Source organism: Leptonotus elevatus, chromosome 13 (genome assembly GCF_054856555.1).
Source record: "Leptonotus elevatus isolate MCC_2025b chromosome 13, RoL_Lele_1.0, whole genome shotgun sequence".
Lineage (NCBI taxonomy): Eukaryota > Metazoa > Chordata > Actinopteri > Syngnathiformes > Syngnathidae > Leptonotus > Leptonotus elevatus.
Window position 1 is genome coordinate 3,066,756 of NC_141251.1, and position 15,778 is coordinate 3,082,533.

The 15,778-nt window shown below is 40.1% G+C and overlaps 1 protein-coding gene and 1 long non-coding RNA gene across 6 annotated transcripts in view; one reads left to right on the top strand and one right to left on the bottom strand.

The window, feature by feature from the left end:
• Positions 1 to 15,766, bottom strand: part of LOC147163484 (uncharacterized) — a 61,432-nt gene extending 45,666 nt beyond the window's left edge. For all 3 annotated transcript variants that reach the window (XR_015096934.1, XR_015096935.1, XR_015096933.1), the window contains exons 1-2: positions 13,720 to 15,766; positions 9,984 to 10,086 (exon numbers count right to left, since the gene is read on the bottom strand). This is a non-coding gene — a long non-coding RNA (uncharacterized LOC147163484). The remainder of the gene's footprint in view (positions 1 to 9,983; positions 10,087 to 13,719) is intronic.
• Positions 1 to 15,778, top strand: part of rgs7a (regulator of G protein signaling 7a) — a 64,774-nt gene that overhangs the window by 47,738 nt on the left and 1,258 nt on the right. For all 3 annotated transcript variants that reach the window (XM_086093409.1, XM_086093410.1, XM_086093411.1), the window contains exons 6-17: positions 1,003 to 1,054; positions 2,273 to 2,337; positions 2,596 to 2,672; positions 3,954 to 4,035; positions 5,418 to 5,492; positions 5,586 to 5,684; positions 5,758 to 5,819; positions 6,706 to 6,816; positions 8,291 to 8,416; positions 10,966 to 11,152; positions 11,333 to 11,422; positions 15,199 to 15,230. In XM_086093409.1, the coding sequence (XP_085949535.1) occupies positions 1,003 to 1,054; positions 2,273 to 2,337; positions 2,596 to 2,672; positions 3,954 to 4,035; positions 5,418 to 5,492; positions 5,586 to 5,684; positions 5,758 to 5,819; positions 6,706 to 6,816; positions 8,291 to 8,416; positions 10,966 to 11,152; positions 11,333 to 11,422; positions 15,199 to 15,219 (1,047 nt within the window). In that variant the 3' untranslated portion in view covers positions 15,220 to 15,230. The remainder of the gene's footprint in view (positions 1 to 1,002; positions 1,055 to 2,272; positions 2,338 to 2,595; positions 2,673 to 3,953; positions 4,036 to 5,417; positions 5,493 to 5,585; positions 5,685 to 5,757; positions 5,820 to 6,705; positions 6,817 to 8,290; positions 8,417 to 10,965; positions 11,153 to 11,332; positions 11,423 to 15,198; positions 15,231 to 15,778) is intronic.

Genomic DNA, 15,778 nt, shown 5'->3' on the forward strand with positions numbered 1-15,778 from the left:
ATCTTTATTTAAAATTATTGGATTATTTAACCAGTTACTGCCTCCGCAAAATGTTATTTGGAATTTGTTTGTGGAGTTTTTAATATACATAATTACACAATTGCCCCTTCATTTGATTATTGTATGTTTGGAATTAGAAATGTATGTAGATTAAGAAGGGATTTTGGTTTTAAAAAAAAATGCTTGTGAAATGGTTAAAATGAAGAAATAAGTCCATTTCAGTATAGATTTAACACCAAATAAAAAGAACAAATCCATTTTTGCAAGAAACAGGAAGTGGACACATTTGAAATGCTTTGGTGGGCTTGGGTTTGACACCTGTGTACTATTTAATGCATGCCTTGGTCCCTACCCCCAACTAGGGGTTTACTGTATTTTTTGAACAAGGACTCAAAAGTTTTGTCTGACCCATTTGATGAAATATTTACAAGATATGGGAACATCTTTTATTAAAACAAAAGGCATCTTTCAGCCATCATTGTGCATTTGTGGTTAGTGTCGTATCCGTATTCACACTGTTGACAGACTAAAAGTACATTCCACACAGGCCAATGTAATGAGGTCTCTGTGTTAGAATCACATGTATGTCCAATAATTTATACAAAAAAATCATTTAAAAAAATCAGCTTGACGTTTGTGTGAACATCAATTGCAGGATTGGCAGTTTTAAGCGAGTTCCGCCTCCCATGCACTGCACGTCTAATCAATGTAAATGAACGCTGGAGGCTGTTTGTGCTCCTCACACGATTCGCTTCCTCGTCGGAAGCTGCACGCGGTGTCGCCCGAAGACGGGCGAGATGCATGAGTGCGCCGAGCGCTCGCAGAAAAAGGAGCCTATGCACGCAGCCTATAAGACCAAATGTTTGATTGTGACAGACGCCATGATGCTCCTATACAAGCCCCCCCGTGCGCCTCGCACGACAACACACCATATATGGTGCTCTGTCAGAGACGTTCTCGCCTCTTTCCCATGTGCGTTTCTTATCATATGTGTGCTTACAGACTCCATACTTTTGGCCATCGAACTGCTGGGAACCAGAAAACACAGACTATGGTAAGCACTATTCACAATTGCAATTAACCTGAGAAATTGCTTGCAAATGTTGATGGATGTTTGTCGCTAATGAATTTATTAAATCCAGTCGTAAAAAAAGATTAGAAAAGACAATCACAAGTATATTAAAGTTTCAAGTCTATTTGCCAATTAAATGATTAAAAAAACCGTAATTAAATATGACATTATTAAGATAAGAAATTTGAGTTTGCGAATGTTGACAGATGCCGCCGTCACCAGAGCTGAAATGCCAGTGAGCCGAATGAAGTCATTCAGGACGAAAACACCGTAGCGGCACATCTTGGCATGTAAAATGCAAATATGTCCCCGAGAGCAGCGATCACAACCACAGACTGCGTTGTTGTGGGAATGCTGAAGCAAAATGTTATTGTGATTTTTATTCTCCACACTTTTTTTTTGCCGTGGAACAACTCCCAATAATAATAATAATAATAATAATAATAATAATAATAATAATACTTCCGATTTACACCGTTCAAATTGCTTCAAAAATTCAGTTGCGTTCAGTTGCGGCGCGGCTTTTGCACTTTCTCAGCTCTGCGGGCTGTTTGAGAGTTTGAGCATTTCTGCAATAGATTTGTAATAGAGTTGCAGAGATGAAACACAAGCGACTTAAACTGTATCACGAAGCTAAATTGGAATTTAGCCCTCCTCTAATTTCATCAGACAGACTGATTACAGTGACTAAAAGCAGAGCCGTGGCTTTGTGTGCATGCACCTGCTGAGCACATTTAGGAGGAACATTTTAATGGTGACACAGAGATGAGCTTTTGACAGCGTATTAATTCCAACGGTGTTTTTTATTTTATTTTATTTTTTTTTGCTTGGTCTTGTTCTCGAGTCACAGAGTGGGAGATGAAGTAGGCCACGGCGATGTGAGAGACCCATTGCCAGACTGATGAATTACGTCTTTTGAATTTTAAAAACAGTCTAAGGGCTTAATGGCCACCTAATGGTCATTTTGACAATGGCATGAAGGGAGGATGATAATGCGCAAAGACATCAAAAGTCAGGCACGCACACACACACACACACACAGACACACACACTCACTCGAGTAACAGAGGCTCAATGCACCGTCAATGACCTTTGTGAATTACAGGCCAGTTGAAATGTGCAGTTGAGAGGATTAAATGAGTAAAATGAGATCCAGTCCTCTAACCCACCTCGTTCCCTCGTTCCCTCTTTCTCTCTCAGCTGTTTACCTCTGCAAAAGAACAATGCAAAACAAAGCACGTCTGGAGCTTGCAGACTACGAGGCGGTAAGTGAAAGAGCATTTAGCATTCGCGCCACTTTCTGGCTTTCTCTCTCACACTGATAGCGAAGCATGTTTGTTTTTCTTCCGTGTGTGTGTGTGTGTGTGTGTGTGTGTGTGTGAGCAGGGACCATTTAGTATCGCTATCCAGCCGCGCACTGTACAACACGCCATGTGCAGCAAACATAATCAGTCCAATTACCTCAAAACCTTTTGTTTTCATTATTTATTTATTTTTTGCTTGTTTGTTTGTTTTACTTGCAGGAGAGCTTAGCAAGGCTACAGCGAGCTTTCGCCAGGAAATGGGAGTTCATTTTTATGCAAGCAGAAGCACAAGCAAAGTAGGTTTGCATGCGGGGTTTTACGTAGCTGAGTTTCAACCAAGTGGTACAATTCAGTTCATCTTAGCACAGTACGATTGAAAACTTCAGGTGGTTATATCCTGCCCTTCACTACAATAATATCGTAGCAATGCCACACAAGGAAAATGAAGGCCATATTGTAAACTTAAGGACAACTTCAAGAGCGCTGAGGCCCGGTCCAGACGGACGCAAAGCCGGCTTGGTTCCTCAAACAAATCCCGTACACACACACAAGCATTTCAAGACTTGACGCTGAGGACGTTTTAACGGCTGTAATGTATATGCCAAGCCTGGAGTGGCGCTGTAGCGCAGCCACAGGGAGTTAACGGAAAGCGTAGAAGAAGACGAACACTTATTTTCCCCTAACTTTATTGCAATCTACAGAACAAACATGACTTTGCGTGCATCAAAACAACACGGAAAAAGACCAACACGGGAGAAGTGACAATGGCGGGTGATTCAAGTGCAACACCGCTTGTTGAACGTGGGAATAAAGAAGCAAAATATTTTGCTGCAAAAGCATAAGCGAGCTAAGGAGGCTGCGCAAAACGACCACAACACGGCTATCCGCCATTGTTGGTTCTGCTATGGGGAGACTCAGGTTCTTTTAGGACAGTGAAGTTGAATAACATTTATGAACTTACATTTAAAAATAATAATAGATTTTATTTGTAATGCACTTTAACGTTTATACAATAAATCAATCAATAAAAGCAATACAATTTAATAAAATGCAATAAAATGTTACTGAAGTATTTGCATAAATGACTTAGTAATTATTTGTAAAGAATTTTTGCATGGATGCTACATTTGAATTATTCTTTTAAAATCTCACGTACCCCCAGATAATTATAATTTTGCATTTTCTGACTATAACAATACACGCCATATCTCGCTAGCAATTTATTGAAACAAGACAAAATGCTTTTTTCTGAATACATTAAAAAATAATATCGGCAACGTTTAGGTTAGCATGTTAGCTTAGCCCTTGGCATGGGTTCTAGTTCCTCATGCAGGCAATATTTCAAGCTTTCTGTACTGTACCGCTGAAATACCCCAAACAGAAGCCTTCCAAAATGTTACACGTGGCCCATATGTGGCCGTTTACAACTTTTTGCATTGTACCCAAATGAACTGAACTTATAGCGCTTGGTGGAATTTGGGCTTTGAGCTCCTCATGAGCACACGTTCAATTGTCCTGTGTCACATCTGTGCCGTCCTAAGCCACGCAGATCAAGTGTCTTCCTTGTCCTCCCTCAGAGTGGATAAGAAAAGGGACAAAATCGAGAGGAAAATTATCGACAGTCAGGAAAGAGCGTTCTGGGACGTGCACAGACCAGTGGTGAGTGCAAAAAAGACCTCCACTTGTACATTGCCTTACTATCCTAAATGTTTTTTTCTATTGAGATATTTCACTGACATCACGGGATGATGTGATTTCGCGAGTCAGCGCCATTTTGCCAGCGCAAATGCTATTTTGTTATTGACAATGTCATCCTCAGCTTCCTCTAACAATACCTTGTGTAAAGACGACGTAAGGGGAAGGTTTAGATCGACAGCCATTGTTGTGGCACATGTCGAAACTTTGTTTGCTTCATGGAATTGATTGGATTACAAACATTTGTCGGTGTCCGGATTCCCATGACGACATTCACGTATGCTATGAGGTCGGACGGCTCGATTCCCAAAACACTGACGTCTTCTGCTCAACTACTGTACGGTCAAACGATGGTGCACTTTCTGCTTTTTATTTGGTTGCTATGTGCATTTATTTAAATCATTTGTGAATTAGAGGCGAAGAATCTCGGGGTATTTATATGTTAGGCTACGTGTATTTCTCGTGAGTTTCTGAGTTTTTTCTCTCGCAAATTTGCCACTTAATAAAGTGGCAAATTTGCCACTTAATAAAGTGGCAAATTTGCCGTGGTTTTTTTTCTTGGAATATTGCCCCCGCCCTCTAAAAAAAAAATATATATTTATACTTGGCCCTAATACGTAAACTTCCATAGCAACACGCGCTCTCCTCAGCTTTTGCGTCGTCTCACTGGCCCGCTAATGTTTGTTAGCCACGCGATGCTTCGGTGACGTCATAAGAATACAATCTATAGATGGCTAAAATATGGTACCTGCATGTGGCATGCGAGTGGTGCGAAGGGGCACGTTATCCCGCCGTACACGCAAAAAAAAATACCAAGTCGATATGTGTCACAACACATCAGCGTCACCGCTGCTCTTTAACCACATGCTCGCTTAGCATTAGCCTTTAACTCCCCCCCCCCGAGGTTAAAGACTTTCCGCCGCTGCCGTCCTCAAATAGCATCAGCCTCTCGCGTAATTGGCAAATAACACTTTCAATTCATGCATCCTTGGGGCAACATAATCAATATTAATTCAGATTTCCCACCGACGTCGTCACACAGAGCGGCTCCACGCTGTTGCTCCTGAAGAGATCTGAGCTACTTACTCAATCAGCCCGACGTTGCACTCTTTAAGTCCCCTCCAGGTTCTCTTGCTTTGCGGAAGAGAAGAATTGGCACATTCAAGGTTTAATTAGCCAACGTCAGATATATCTCAGAACCCCCCCTCCACGTCCCCGCTAATTTGACAAACAGAGAATGTGGACGGTTGCCCCTTTTGAATCGGGCTGAGACGGAATCAAAAGAAATGCTGAAAATTAATGAAACCTTTCATTAATTCCCTTTCTTCTCTATTCCTTTTCCCCAGCCTGGATGTGTGAATACAACAGAGGTTGACATTAAGAAGTCCTCCAGAATGAAAAATCCACACAAAACCCGAAAGGTGCGCAGTTGTGTTGGCTTGCTTTTTTTTTTAGAAGATAACGTGGTTCATCGTACCCACTGCCGATTTATTTCACCTTTATCTTTGTCCCAGTCCGTGTACGGGCTGCAGAACGACATCCGCGCCCACAGCCCGACCCACGCTCCGGCGCCGGAGGCCAAGCAGCCGACAGAGGAGGAGCTGCAGGAGCAGGTGAACCAACGTCACGTCACGCTCAGCCCGCTGCGATCGATGCCGGGCTAACGATTGCCCGCTTTGCTTTCAGATCACATTTTGGCAATTGCAGTTAGACCGGCATCGACTGAAAATGTCGAAAGTGGCGGAGAGGTGAGGCAAAAACTCCATTCGGTTCGGCCATCAATGTGTTTAGCGAGGCTTCAAACGAGCTGGCGTGCTGCGGAATGATGAGCCCACCCCCCCTTGTGACCTTGAGGAGCGGATCTGCCCGAGGACGTGGCATCATTAGAGAGTTCGGTCGTCTCCTTGCTGAAGGGAGACGATTGGTCAGCTTGTGTGACCTTGTTACATGCTTGCCAAGGGTCAAATCCCTTTTTTTTGTCAGACTCTACCTTGGATTTCAACGATTCGGCTCCCTGGCAACGTGACGTGCGTCATGTCATATGATCCATTGTCTTTACATTATCTTGACTCTGATTGAGTTTTCAGGATTTTTACCTCATTTACACTCAATGGAGAGTATGGCAGGCGATTAGAGGGGAAAAAAGAATCATGATTATTTAGATTGATTACTGAAATCATGATTAATAAAAACTGGTCTACATATTTTTAACTCTTTTTTTTTTTTTTTTTAAGCAGAGATGCAAGTAAACATTTGTAGATTATATTTTTTTGGGCCGATTCCGATTTTCTCTCCAGCTCATCAGGGTTTCATAATAACAGAATATCAATAGGCCAATAGTATTTCATATATTTAGTAGGGTGTCAGGTGATAAAAAATTTTTTAGCGTAATTAAATCGCATGACTTCAATAGTTAACTCACGACAACGACATCTGTTCTAAATGTACAATAAAATATTTTTTTTTTTATAAAGTCTTCCTACTCTTGTTAACCTAAAACCTGAGATTCAAACCCCGAACTTCCAAACTGCACTAACCACGATCTCACCGAGCTGCACTAAGAAGCAAAGCGAAAAGATGACGTGCAGGCAAGTAGTTAGTTGCACATTGCATCTTGTGTGTCTCCCCCAATAGTTTGTTGGGCTACACGGAGCAGTACATAGAATACGACCCCTTCCTCACGCCCCCAGATCCATCCAACCCCTGGATCTCAGATGACACCACGGTGTGGGAGCTGGAAGCAAGGTGGGCACAGAAAAATAAAATATCTATTTACACGTAGCGTATGTCAAGTGTTTTGCATCCTATTTCAGACATTTTGAGTGTCGTGACTATCTCTCTGTAACACGTGAAAATATTTGTCTGATTCATGCCAGTGCAACAGGCAGCGCTTTAACCTTTGAACTTCCACTCCCGTTTGCGATATATTTCTTCACGTAAGCAAATTAGGGCGCCGACTGCGACCGGTCATGCAAATAGACGGGTTGGCTTCAAGAGCCTGCGATGATCGATGTCGGAGGACATACACCCATTGAACACGATTATTAGCGCACGTCATCAGCACAAGGGTTTGAAAGTAACATTACATGATGTTATTGATTGATGTTCTCTTGTGAGGAAGTGAGAGGTCAGCCCGCAAAAAAATGATTATTCAGTCTTCTCGGGGAAAACACAGCACTTTTCACCCCCCAAAAAAACAAACAATGACAGATAAAGAAAGAGCTATTTATATCAATATAGCATTTTTCCTTTAAATTGTACAAAATTAAATGGCAATTTTCTATTTTTCTCATTTCTAGTTCCTGGCCATAAAATAGTGACAAAAAAAGATGGCCGATGCTGGTACTGATACCTTGAAATAAGGCTGGGTATCGCCTTGATACCGATAACTGGTACTTGTCCATCACTAATTTTGAGATATAGAATTGAATTTAACACAATGACTGACAAAAAACAATTGTCAGCAAACAACTTTCTTTCAGACGCACATGATAATAAGCCAAATCTGCCGTACTATAGCGCCAACTACTGCCGAGGAGGACTTATTCAATGTCAGATTTTTTTGGGGTGTGTGGGTATTGGCAGCTGGTATAAGTACCCTCCATAAGTACCCAATACCTTAAAATAAGGCCGATACTGGCCCGGTACTGATACCTGGTGGACATATTTTCATGTATTTTAAGAATTTAAACATTCAATTCCAGATAGGCATTTATATTTATTGTAAAAAATACAAAATAAATCACATGGTAAGGCAAAGGAACATCTGAAAATGGCTGCTGTTTTCCATGCATTTCAATTGCCGTCAATTATATGTGGGTTTTCGCCATTCATATTTCACGCTATTCAGTTCCTAAAGTATGGGGGCGGTCGACTATCGAGTAAATACAAAAGTTGCTTAAATAGACATATTGCGCCATCTTCTGATCGAATTGTTGATTGGTTATTGTTTTGTTTTTTTCCCCCCCAAACTTGATCGCTGCTTAGTGATCGGCCAAAAAAATCCTGATCGTGTCAAGCCTACTACAAAGTATAATCTCTCTCCCCAAAAATGTAATATTATTTAAAACTCATTTTACATTACTCATACAGTACATAATAATAAATGCACCAAAATTGCATGCGCAAATTTGAGGATAGTTTGCACAGTTAAAGATACAAAAATAATAAGTTGACTTTATGACGTGTGCGTGCGTGTGTGTGTCCTCCCTGCATCCAGTAAGGAGCCCGGCCAGCAGAGGGTAAAGAGGTGGGCTTTCGGCATCAACGAGGTTCTCAAAGACCCCGTGGGGAGGGAGCAGTTCCTCAAGTTCCTCGAGTCCGAGTTCAGCTCGGAGAATCTCAGGTGGGATATGCTTTAATGTGCTTAAGTGGATTTTATGAAGCCAACAGCTAACAATGAGCACCCACGCACAGGAAGCGACAATATGTAATCAAAGAGGCCTCTGACTGCTGCTCCGACTTTCATCTCAAGCTAAATGCGCCGCACCCGCCCTCACGTGGAGCTTTAAATGCCTCTCATCCGACTACAAATGTTCAACCTTCGTGGGGACAAGCCGGCAGTTCCTACAGAAAAATTGTAATTCATATGCCCGGGCACGCGGAAGACACTGTGCAGGATTTAATTCACACTTTGTCCCTCCCCCAATGAATGTGCGCACACACAATCACAAATACTGTACACACATACCTCGATATCATACCACAGGGCTCCATCAGCCAAAATGGTAGAAGGAAGAAAAGAAAAAAAAAAAAAGCAATGATGACATGTTGAATCGGTAAGACTACCAAATGAACAATACTGAGCTCTTGAAAAAAAAAAAAAAAAAAAAAAGGAATACAAAAAATATATTTCCTTGCTATTTATATAATTAATGGAACTCAAATTGACATCACAATGTAGTAGAAAAAATTAATAAAATATAAAACTGGTTCATTTTGGTCAGTTGGCAGGCTTTCTTTTCTTTAGGACTGCAACTAATGATTATTTCAGTAATTGATTAATCTGTCGATAATTTTTTTCGATAACTAAATTTTAGTTTAAAGTTAAAATTTCTACCCTTTAAAAAAAAAAAAGATCATCAGTCCACTTTCATGAAGGACTACAGAAATATTTACTGTTGAGGAGCTGAAATTCTGAGGATTTGGAAAATTTTAAATTAAAAAATATATATATCTAAACGATTCATCGATTATCAAAAATAATTAGAGTAATTAAATTTATTAGTTGTCGATTATATTGTTGCAACTCAATTTTATTTTTTTTACATATATTTGATCTGTTTACTTAGATTAATTTATTGCTTGTGTTCGTAAAAAAAAACATGGATCACAATCGCAATATTGAATTCAATTAGTTTTCAAAATTGTTCAGCCCTATTGAACAAATGCACAATTATTAATTTCTAAACATGTCAACAAGCGTATGGACAGTGTGTCATACGGGAAGTGTGTTTACAGAGGAAGACAGAGTGACAAAGCACGGTTCGAAGAGGCAGTATTGTTGTTAATAGGCACAACAGCAGCGACCGTACGTGCGTGCAGGTGGCTGAGAAAGAATCCTCCGCTAATTGCTTTATTCATGGAAGCATGAATACTGCACAAGTTTTAAAGATGCATGCAAACAGCCACTTATGAATAAAGCATGGGGGTGCCACCAGGCTTTCGCATTTACATCCGTTCAAACCCCCTCCCTTATGGAGCGTTTTGCAGAAATCTACCATTGAAACTATCAACTATTTTCCTCAATTCAAAAACATTACTCTGTTATTCATCCAGAAACATAAAAAAATTGCTTAGAATTTTCTACAGTAAGTAATTCATGAATTATAATCACAGTAGTGCCTTGATCAGACAATTTTTTTCGCGCTCACCAAGAGATAACAGCACTAAAATGGCGGCTGCAAACTTACCTCAGCTCAGTTGAAAACAAGCAGTTGCTCGCCAGATGGACAATTCTTCACAAATGAGGCTTCGAGCGGCTTTTGAAGCTCCCAATTGAAGTGCGTTGTCAAACTAAACAAAACAAAGACAATGACACGTTTGCCTTGAGAAAGAAAGTCCAATAGCTTAATGCTAACACACAATACAAAACGCCATAGACGGGGCAAATGAATAGCATCGATGTTGTGGCATATCGTGCAGCAACACATGCTGACAGACATAAAACAATACTCAAAGGTGTATTGCTGGCGAACCTCCCAAATCACCGTTTTTCAGAAGACCCCAAAAACATGTTTTTCATCATTTTGACTCCGTTATTGGTGTCCCCGTTAAAGGGATACGTGACTCATTGAGCCATTTTCAGCACTAAAAAGTTAATATTTTGTCTGTAATTAATGAGATAACCTAATTATTTTTCATATACAATTAATACCTTTAAGAACTTATTTTTTTATTTTACTTGCTGTCGACTGACGACGACATCACCTGTGCTGAGGAAGTAGGTAACGACCAATTATGGCTGAGTTTACCAACCAAACCCTGAAAACAGGTGTGCCATGATTGGGCGTTGCCTCGTTACCTACTTCCTCAGCACAGGTGATGTCATCATCAGTGGACAACAAGTGGAAAAAATTGTTTTTCAAAGTATTAGTTGCACATGAAAAATCATGAAGTTATCAAATTGATTCTGGACAAAATATGAACCTTTCACTGCAGAAAATGGCTCAATGAGTCAAGTATCTGTAAAAGGGAAAAAATAAAAAATATCTGAAGCGTTAAAAAAAAACATATGTGTCGGGCCTTAATATGTACTTAACTAAAAGTGTTTGTCTCCCTTTAAATGAATGATGTTTTATCCTTCCTAAATAATTCAAGTAGCTAGCGTTGTAGTGCTGCTGTCAACTTCTATATGGACTGTTGTTTAATTTACACGTGACCCACATCTGGAAGGTTCTGGCTCGCGGTGCAGGAACTAAAGAAGCGCCCCATCCGAGAAGTCCCAACTCGGGTTCAGGAGATCTGGCAGGAGTTTTTGGCTCCGGGCGCACCCAGCGCCATCAACGTGGACTCCAAGAGCTATGACAAAACCACTCAGAATGTGAAAGACCCGGGACGCTACGCCTTTGAAGACGCACAGGTACGTGGCTCGGTACCGTAGCACGGTCCCATAATGTCGAGATGAATAATGGACTGGTCGCCAGAGGTCTTCATTCCTTGCTTACGAATGAGTCACAGTTCTGTTGTGAAGCTGTTCAGCGTAAAATTGCATGCGACACCCACGTCTGATGTTTTTATGCATTACTGTCATGCGCTACAGGAACACATCTACAAGCTGATGAAGAGTGATTCCTACAGCCGCTTCATTCGGTCCAATGCCTACCAGGAGTTGTTGCAGGCCAAGAAGAAGGTAAATAAATTCACATTTGAATTGAACAACTTTTAATTAATCAGCTAGTCAGTTTTTTAATTAATCAGCTAGTCAGTTTTATTGACAGATATTAGCTCTTTGGAAATTGGAAAAATCGGCCGATTTTTTGTTTTTGTTTTACATGAAAAAAAAAAGATTATTCTGCCCTTGCTACATTCCAGCTGTAGCTAGAAAGATAGACAAAACGCCAGTTGATGAATCTTGCAACTTTATTCACTGTGTAGATGACTCAAGGTGTAAAACCGCAACGACAAACATAAAAAACACTTACATGCTGTTGTGAAATAAAATACAATACAAACGTTGTACCCCACTTGTTTGCTGTATGATAAACAATACACTGAGATAGCATGCTAACGTCCGCTAGCTAACGTGCTAACCGTTAGCTCGATGCTAATCGCAAATGAACGTTTCTAGCATCTCTTCAATGCAAACTATTAACAACCCCTCTAATGTATAATGGCTCCACATTTCACACAAAACATTTTCTATATACACACACACGTCCATGCTGTGCTTGGCTCAAGACTTGAGGACACCGAGCTGCAATCTGTTTGTGTGACATCACGCTAAACAGGAAGTGCTTACACCACAATATCCTGTTTCCTTTTCACAATAAACGTAACTTTACTTTGCAAAATAAAACAGCATTGTAACCATAGAAACAAAAATAAACCCAATATGGGTCTTCATGAGCCAGCACAATGATTTTTTAAAAATTATTATTATTGTATTTTCTTAGTGTCTACATTTTAATATGCTTGTTTTGGTGCAACTTTTTGTAAATTGTAAAATTTTATTTTCAATGCCAAAGACTTAACCATAGTTGTGTTCTGGCTCCATGTGAGCTCATATGTACTAGAGCCCGGCCAAAATATAGTTCAGCCGAAATAATCGGCCGAGATTAGCTCTTCTTTTAAAAAATTTAATTAAAAAAATAAAAATAATAAAGCCCGATTTCTCTCTTTTTTTTTTTTTTTTTAACACATAACAAATTATAACAAGACAATTAGTTTACGTTCAAAAAATCCCCCCCGTCTAATATGGACAATTAATCGTTTATCAGAATTCTATTTCTGCCAAATATTAGAATCGGCATTGGCCTAAACAGTCCAGATCAGTACTTTTCAAATTTAAACATTTAAATTAAACACAACATAGATTTACAAACCTATTATTTGTTCCTCGTGGTCGAGCATTGTACTGGTCATTAAATTTCTCACGATATTGTTGCACATGCGAGTTACAGTGCTTACGGCTGCATTTTCATTCTTCATCATTGTGGGAAATGCTGAAAGCTGCCCTCCTGGTACGCACAGTCACGCTTTTTCAACATGTGTTAGCTCACACTTTAAGCCCGCTTCTTCTAATCCCTCCACATAAAGCCAGTGTGGACTCGGAGGTGCTGTTGCTCGCACCTGCACAGGCGCAAGGTCACTGAACAATAGTGGCCCAATATCAGATTTTTAAATAACATGGGAATTTTTTGTCAACAACCACATATAAAGTCACTGATGTGTCTTTTTGTGAAATTCCAGCAAGATAATGCTATCAAAAAGCATTTGCATGATTGCATCAACATTTGATTTCATGCCCATGGGAACAAGTTGTATGCATAAAAATGCTTAATATGTAGGATATGCGCTGAAAAATATCCATTGTGTGTTTTTGTTTGGTAGTTAGTGGCTCTATAGGGAAACAGGCAATTTTTTAAACCAATAAAAACAGTTCCCAGGTGTGTTAAAAGCAAAATACTATACCCCAAAGATCAACATTTACAACAAATTTATCACCCTAATTTTATGGCGTTGCTCTCCAGTGATGCCAGATTATGAAAATTAGCCTCATTGTGATTTCGCAAATCATTTTCCCCCAATACGGGCATCTAACAAAAATATTTATTTGTTTTAATTTCACATATTAAGGGTGGGCAGATATTCCAGAAACCAATTTCTTGTATATGAGCAATGAAAAAGTTGCTTTTCTATTAAGTCTCCTTCATTATAAAATGCAAACACTTGCAGTCTCTCCAACACTTATTTTCAAGCAATAGTATTAAAGTAGCCACAAACGCCACAAAGTAAAACGGAAACCACCACAAATGATCATTAATCATATAAGCAACTAAACAACATCACAGTATGTTAGCTCTGAAGTTTATTATGCGAGAAACCTTACAGACCAAGGGCACAGGACAAGCACTTTTATAAGTGCTAATATGCTGTGAATTATTGAAGCGCCCTGCTTGGCGACAGTGGATGAAAAATGTGACTTACCTCGTGCTAATGACGCCAAAGGTCTTCTTGAGCTTGATGGAAGATCCTGTCGTCTAATTAGTTCACCCCTTAGCTGCACCTGCTAGCGCCAATCCTGCTAGCTTCCTGCTAATCCTGTTGGACCGATGCTCATGCTAGTGCTAGCTTGAGCCGTTTTTATTTTATTATTTATTTATTTTATTCTGTTCATTAAAAAATGAAATTATCCTCTAGCCTGATGTCTTCTGGTGTTTATATAAAATTATTTTGTGTGGGGGGAAAAAATAAAAATTGACATGACAAACACCATATGAAAAGGATCAGTAACAACTGTTATTGGTAGTGTTAGTTTGAGACTTATGACAGCTGTTTTTTTTTTTTTTTTAAGAAATTCTCTTATAATCTGATGTCTTCTGGTGCTTATATAAAATTATTTTGTATGGGGGAAAATATAATTTGACATATCACACACAAAAAACAGGCAAGTAACAGAAAATAAATAAATCACACTTCACGGAGACCCAGCAATTTATATAAAATCAATTAAAAAGTAATTTTCACATGTCCCATTTTAGTGCAAGAAGTTATCAAATTTTTCCCCATGGACTAAATGGACTGTCAATCAGCCCCTCGTGTCTGAAGCCAGAGGGCAGCCATCTTGCGTTGCCACTTGTACTGACATGACAGCAGAAAAACAGTCTTACTTTGCTTTGTCAGTCTGTTGCCAGAGTTGAAGAAGTAGCATTTGGTCATGGTTTGGTTCCCACTGCCTTCCGGAACAAAAACAGAGCCTGTGGAATCCTTTTAAGCACAACTGATCAGTGATCCCCTCCCCACTCGGCATCAGGAATAAACCTCACGCAGGTTCATGGGGAGTTCAGTGTGAGCGGCGTGAAGTACACATCCCCGTGTGAGCACAAATTATTCTACATCTGTGCTGCATGTAACAATGGCAGAGGTGCACGGGGAGGATAAAAGCCGCTTATTAATAGACTTTTTTTTCCAGGTGCGTGATGACGGGGCGCTTCATCGGGCCTCCTGTCTAGCATGTAGGCCACAATGAAGCATAGCGTTGAATTGTGAGGCTGGCGTCATTCGATTAATCAGCCACAGTGTCTAATTAGTCTGAGACGCGTCGACCTGATATCCTGGCAAAGTGAATGTTGGCATTGAGGTTAGAAATGAGATGAACAACATACCATCTTACTAACAAGGATGTGGATTTTGAGTAGAATAACAAACAGTTCTTGGGAAAAAAAAACAAAAAGGTTGTGTGCTTGCTTCAAGTGTCTTGGCGCTCCAGTTTTAATCAAAAATGACAATGTCAAATATATAAGATTATTGGAACACACACTGGAGCAACACAGAAAGAGGGAATAGGCAGAGCACTAGGCATAGATATATTATTTTAAATCAAGAATCATGATTTAAAATGTACATAATGAGTTATATTTGCGTAAGCTAATGCTACATTATCGCGTTCTTTTCTTTTCCTCACAGAAAAGCAAGAACCTCTTCTGAAAGCTTTCCAGGTAAGGCCCTGGATAAACACATGATGATCGCTATTATGTGTCGCCATCCATTTTGTCAGCACTTGGATCCTATTAGATGGTGCAGGTGTGCCACCAACTAATGAAATACTGCAACGTGCCACCACAAGACTCAACACGGAATTCTGATTAATATTACGTTTGTGAATTTATGAATTAGGCAACAAAGTCCACCCGTTTTTTTCTCCATCTCAGGGGGCGGCCATTTTGCTGTCGACTTGCCGTCCGGTGGCTTTTGCTGCTTAACAGAGGTGGCGAATCCAGGTCCAGAAAGTAAAAACCCTGCCACAGTTTGGCTTTAAGCCCCGATGCTAGCTAGCTAACTAGTAGAATAAACGAGCGCCATGAGAGCTAGCTAGGGAGCTAGCTAGTTAGCGTCTGAAAGTAAAAACCCTGCCACATTTTTGGCTTTACCCCCTGATGCTAGCTAGCTAGCCACTATCTAGCTCCCTAGCAGGTAAACGAGCAACACGGGAGCTAGCTAGCTAGCTAGCACCTGGGGCTAAAGCCAAACTGTGGCAGGGTTTTTA